A 6043-nucleotide genomic window follows, 5' to 3' on the forward strand; every position below is an offset into this window, starting at 1 on the left:
CCTGTCATAAAACGAACCCAGATTGGTCAGGCATGATCTACCTGCTACAAATCCATGTTGGTTTCCCTGCAGCATTATTTTTCCTGCTGGATGCCCACAAATATGATCCTTCATAATCTTTTCAAAGACCTTTCCAAGGATGGAGGTGAGACTGACTGGCCTATAATTACTCGATCTTCCTTCCTCCCCTTCTTGCACATAGGGACCACATTGGCCCTTTTCCAGTCCTCCGGGACCTGACCCGAGCACCACGAGCCCTCAAACAGCCGTGCCAATGGTTCTGCTATAACACCAGCCAATTCCTTCAGTACTCTTGGATGTGGCTCACTTGGGCCTGATGACTTAAACACATCCAGTCCATCCAAGTGACTCTGCGCCAAGTCAGCATCAACAGCTGGTGGGCTGGTGTCCCTCTGATGCCCATCTAAGAACCCATTAGGAGACTTATCTTGATTTCTGTTCAGAAACACGAAGGCAAAATAGCTTAGCCTTGTCCCCCCTCTCTGCCACTAATTGCTCCTCCTTGTTCAGTAGGGGTCATATGCTGCTCTGTGCCTTCCTTTTACTCCCTACGTACCAAAAAAAAGACTTTTTGTTGTCTTTGCGTTGCCAGCCTCAGCTTTGTAGTTGCTTTGGCCTTTCTAACTGCCTCCCTGCAAGTGCAGGCCAAGTAGGTATACTCCTCCTCGGTAGCTTCCCCCTGCTTCCACCGCCTATATGCCTTCTTTTTTGCCCTTGGGCTCCCCTGGATTTCCCTGTTTAGCCAAGGAAGGTTTTTTGGCTCCTTTCCCCTCGTCGCTTCCTTTAGGACCGACCACCCTTCCTGGACTCCCATCTCACCAATACTCTTCTCCTACAGTTCTTTCAGTGAGCTGGAGAAATTGTTGATACAATGATATTCATGCTGATCTGATGATAGTCAGATATTTCTCTGGTGTCATTCTGTTTTTTTACAAAGACTAGACCCCCAAGCCGTTTCCCTCAGCACAGTAGAAACCAACAACAGCACGCAGTTTCCTTGTTCAGAAATCCAGATCTGGCTATGCAGGGAGTTCATTGTCCAAAAGAAACTCTGTCTCTTGGCTTCCTCTAATGGCCACACTCACCACTGCTTCTCTAGCTTTCTGGTGCTGCTCTGGCTGCTCTCTCTCACACACACACATACAAAATACTGGGTGGTAACTAGACACAGCCTCAGCTGCCAGTCCTCAGGAAAAACCCTTACGCAATATGGGCCAGTATCTACTCAAGGAGTTTTCTTGAAGTTTGCTTCATGCAGGTTGTATGTGATTCCTAAAACACACATCCAGAACCGCCACTTGCACCTTTGGTAGTTACTTCATGAATTCCCACAACAGCTAATCACCTGCTTTCTTTTTCTCTCTTGTGCTCTCCTTCTCAGTACCCTGCCATGTGCCTGGTCACTGCAGTTCTATAAATCCCAAAGAATGCTTTGCCTTGGCCTTAACCAGTCAATACAGCATCTGTATATCAGGCAAGATGGGAAATGTGTGTGTTATGGGATAGAATGGAGGAATTTGTGGAAGGAGTGAGTGTATCCCACAATAAATATCCTGCTCGCAGTATACTGCAAAAGTTTCCCACCAGGCAATGCAGCAGAAGGGACAGCAAAATACTTGTCCTCGTGCCATCCTTTGCTAATACTATCCGTCACTGTCAGGGTGGGTTGCACTAGGAAATGCAGCCAAATGTGGCCAGGCTGTACTGATGGTGGCAAAATGGCTGCCACTAACACTTCCTAGTGCATTCAAAGGCTGAGTCAATTCATCAGCTGCCCTTCAGTCTGTGTCAGATGCCGCCTATGTGTACTTCAGGCTGTCTCTCAAATGCCATCCTCCATCCAGTCATTTCTAGAAACCAGATTTAACAGTATCATGGGAAAAATGAGTTCATTGGCAGCCTACTAGTGTGTGTGTACTCTGTGCCCAAGCCATATAAAATCCAAGTCTGTTACAAACTTTTTACAACCAGGCAAAAACCATATGACTAGAAGGGTTGGTTAGCCTTGCAAAGAACATTTTGTTTATTGCTGTACATGCAAATTGGATCATCCAGCTGGTACAAGAATTACTGGCGCAATTAAAGCATGTGATTTTCCTTCACTGTTGAATTAAGATTTTTTTTTCCAGTGAAGCACTGTGTCTTTTACATTACGCTGAATCGCCTTAGCACTAGTACGTGCTTTTTACATGGCTGTAGATAATGCCTGACCTGCAAACTGAATTGATTTGTATTTCTGGGGGGGAACATAAATCTCTGGACATTGTAGACAATGTCTGGACAAATGCTAGAGATGCATTTAATTCCACTACATGTTATTTATGTGAGCAAAATGAATGAGTAATGGGGCAAGATTTCCTTCATATGCGTGCTCATGTGGATCCACGCATGTGGCATTTGTGAAAATCTCCACTTGGAAGATGCACTGCACCAAGTATGTGTGCATGTGTGTGTTGGGGGGTGTTCTATGCCTCGGGAAGAGGGTGTGCGGGGCCTGTGGAATATCTATATGTATACAGTAGAAATTCAAGTGGAAGGTTTTCAGGACCATATGGAGTGGGTGCATGTTTAGGGTATGCTCCCTGGAGAGGGGATATAGAGTCATGTGGGGCAAGTGCATCTGTGGAATGGGGTTGTGTATGGGGACAAAATATAGAAGTCGGTAGGCCATGTGGATGGGTGTTCTGTATTAGGGGTGTCATTCTGCAGTGGCTTTGTTTTCACACCATTCCCCTTCCCAGCCCTCATAGCATTGGCATATGAATTCTTCCATCATCTTGGCCTCATCAGCATCTGACATGTGTCCCAGCAGGAAGAAGCGGTGCTCCTTGGGATCCCTCTCTATGGTGAAGCTGGCAGGGCTGAGGTGCAGATAAGCCTCAGGGTGAATGCCTCTCCGCACACAGCGCCCATGGCTGGAGCAAAGTGCCTCGCTGCACAGAATAGTGCTGCTGGTCACGTTCATGATGTAGTGACCCAGGATTCCATCCACAAACTTCTTCACTGCCAGGCAGGACTCCTGCAATGGATCATGGCAAAGGCTGAGATGGGGCAGTGTGTGGGGAGCAGAGGAATCCATGCCCCTGCTGTACTTTCTTGCAGCAAACCCCCACCTGCCCATCTCTGGAATTGGCATGATCACCCTCCCAATTTTGAGTACATGGGATCCACGGGTCCGGACACCCTCTCCTGGCCTCACTGCTTCAAGAGGCTCACATGTGGGAGTTGCTAGGTATTCACCCTGAGAGACCCAATCCTCTGATTGCAGTACCACTCACATCCCAGTGCAGGCATCCCAGGATTCCCATTGGACCTAGAAACAGCCTTATCTTCCCCTTAACTCACCAGGGAGTTGCTATAATCCTCACTCCCCCACAGGACAATTCCAGCAGCACCTTGAGAAGCACTCTCTCCAATAGTGTTTTCCAAATCTTCCTGCAAGAAGATGTTGAAGCAAAGAGAATAAGCAGCCTTGACAACTAACACCTGGGTGGAAAGGGACACAGCTTCCTTGGGATCCAGATATACAGACCCCTGTTCATCTGGATCAACATGGAGCAGTCAATTCCCCTGGCAACCCTCATCACAGTGGGAGCAGTCATTCCCCTGGCAACCCCCTCGCCCTGGCTCAGCCACTGTGAGGACACAGCCCTCAAGAGCGGTGTGTGTCAGAGAACATGCAAAGTAGCATGATGCTGGGCTAGTGACTCAAATCCCTGACAGCTGCTACCATGGCACAGTCTGCCATGTGGGGGCAGGGGTATTGCAACCAACCCTGCAGTGAGGTAAGATCTCCTACACACCTTTCTGAATGCCTAAATCTGCCCATGGCTCTTGCTGTGACACCCCACCCCCGCCCCGATCATCCCTCCCTCTTTGTTCTCTCTTGTCCTCCAAGATGTCTACTGCTTTCTATAGTGCTATAGACAGACAGCAAGCTGCAGGGAGGAGGCTAAAGACCCATGCTGTTAGGATGAGAGAACCAGCCTGCAGAAAGCAGAGAGGACTGGAACTGCTGGGAGACATCATCTGGGACAGGACAACTACTGGTGGAGCTGGGGAGGCAAAGATCCATGTGGACTGTGTGGGGAGAGCCTCACCTGTGAAAGGAAGTCATCTGTGAGCTCATACGAGATGTGGGCATAAGGTAAGACAGGGAGACTGCCACCTGCTACCCACTTCTGCACCCTGAATGCCTCCCCGATGCGGTGACGGACGTACTTCAGAACCTTGCCTGATGCCTCCAGCTCCTGGGGCAAGTAGATGCTGGGATAGAGCGCCCCGCTCTGGTTCCACAGCCACTGCAGCTGGTCATTCCTCTGCTGCTCAATTGCAGGGCATTCTCCTGTGTAGTTGACATTTTTGAAGTCATTGTTATAGCAGCAGGGGAAGCCATAGAAGCCCCAGAATCCACCAGGCCTCAGGCATTCGCCCAGTGCTAGGGTCTGCTCCATGAAGGCCCGGGCACTTTTCTCAAACACCAGTTCGGCTTTCTTTACCACCCTCTTGGGAGACCAGTCAGGATGGCGCTCTTGGACCAGGGCTATGGACTTCTTCTTATAGATGTCCAGGCTGTCCCAGTTCCGAACCCACAAAGGGCGCCAGCTCTCCCAATCAATCACTGCCAGCCCCCGAAAGTCGGGATCCGAGATGTCAGCCTTGATGTCTTGCTCAGCCTTCTGGAGATGGGCCTGGAGGCTGCTGTTGAAGGGGACACCCCCATTAACTGGGAACCCGTCCTTGGTGTAATATGGATAGAGGCCAAACTTGGTGCTGTAGAAGATGGTCATCTTGTTGCCCATAAAGGACTCATTGCGGTTCAGTACCACATCAAAGATTCCCAAGTCAAGGGACACATGAAATTTCTTTTCACAGTTCTCAGTTGGTGCGTTCCAGACAGTAACAAATGGGCGGTCAAAGAAAATGGGGCCTGTGCCATGGCCCGCAAAGCCCCAAGCAAGCATGGGTAGACTCAGCAAGCAAGCCCAAAATAGCAAAGCCTCTCTTCTGAGCTTCATGTCTGGTCCTCAGCACCGAAGAAGAGCTGAGTATGTTGTGGCTCTACAGTGGAAGACCTCGCAATAATATTTGCTCTCTGGTGACCTTGGCTGATATGTGGGTGGTCCCAGTTCCTAATGTAGAAATCAATACTCCTGGCCTATGCAGGCATTCTGCTGAGTCCCGATGCAGCTTCATCCCCCACTTTTCCTGGCTGGGGCAGGAGCTGCTTTCCTCTAGTACCAGGACTACAGGGCCATTCAGCCAAGAGTGCAATTCCAGTGCAAGCCTTCTGTAACCTTGGCCATGGGCTCTGGTTGGCCAGAGGCAAGGAATTTCTGTGATATCTTTGACTGGAGCAGCTGTGTAGCTGGGGGAGAACTTGGATTAGTCAGTCCCAGGTTAATTATTTACCACCTGTGAGAGAGAGAGCAGGTGTGTTGGAGAGCGCGCCGAGCCAACTGCACAGGAGTTCAGGCTTCAGTGATAAACTGCAAGGTCAGAATCCAAAGGAGGGAGCGGGGATGGCGGGGAAACAGAGCAGCCCTCATCACCGCTCCCAGGTTGTCTAAGGCTAGGCTGGTTCCCTGTTGCCTGCTCCCCAGCGCCCTGCCTTCCCTTAACTGGGTGAGCGAGGCCCCCTGAGGCGCTTCCGGGCCGCCAGCCATGCCCGTGGGGAAGTCTCATCGAGCTGCTCTGGGCAGCTCTTGGGTTGAAGCTCCAGCATCTGTGCAGCCTGTGTGGGGCGACCCCCCAAACCCTGCCTAGCCTGCAGCAGCGGAGCGAAGGAAAGGACTGGGGCTGACCTGCCTCTGCGGCTCCGCAGAAACGGGGTCCCACGGCCGCACAGCCCAAGGCGGAGAGGTTATGGCAGTGGCAAACACGTGTGGTGGGTGCAGCCAAGGGGTCCCCAGGGGAGGAGCGGTAACTCCGGCTTTGTCCGGCTCTGCACCACCGCCCAGCCTCGTCCCCTGGACAGGCCCCGGCCCGCCGCCGCGGGGCACCGCGTTCCCGGGGGCCGCTC

At 51.2% G+C, this 6043-nt stretch overlaps 1 protein-coding gene across 3 annotated transcripts in view; it reads right to left on the reverse strand.

Annotated features, from left to right (window-relative positions):
* Window positions 1–2015: 2015 nt before the first annotated feature.
* Window positions 2016–6043, reverse strand: part of HYAL1 (hyaluronoglucosaminidase 1) — a 4228-nt gene continuing 200 nt past the window's right edge. The window contains exons 1-4 of one of the 3 annotated variants that reach the window (XM_019547445.1): window positions 5826–5998; window positions 4122–5436; window positions 3367–3456; window positions 2016–3040 (exon numbers count right to left, since the gene is read on the reverse strand). In XM_019547445.1, coding sequence (XP_019402990.1) covers window positions 2720–3040; window positions 3367–3456; window positions 4122–5039 — 1329 coding nt within the window. In that variant the 5' untranslated portion in view covers window positions 5040–5436; window positions 5826–5998 and the 3' untranslated portion in view covers window positions 2016–2719. Of the gene's footprint in view, window positions 3041–3366; window positions 3457–4121; window positions 5782–5825; window positions 5999–6043 lie in introns of those variants that run through there. The other 2 variants (XM_019547443.1, XM_019547444.1) reach the window with 2 other exon arrangements.

The sequence above is a fragment of the Crocodylus porosus genome, unplaced genomic scaffold (assembly GCF_001723895.1).
Source record: "Crocodylus porosus isolate Cpor-Errol unplaced genomic scaffold, CroPor_comp1, whole genome shotgun sequence".
Lineage (NCBI taxonomy): Eukaryota > Metazoa > Chordata > Crocodylia > Crocodylidae > Crocodylus > Crocodylus porosus.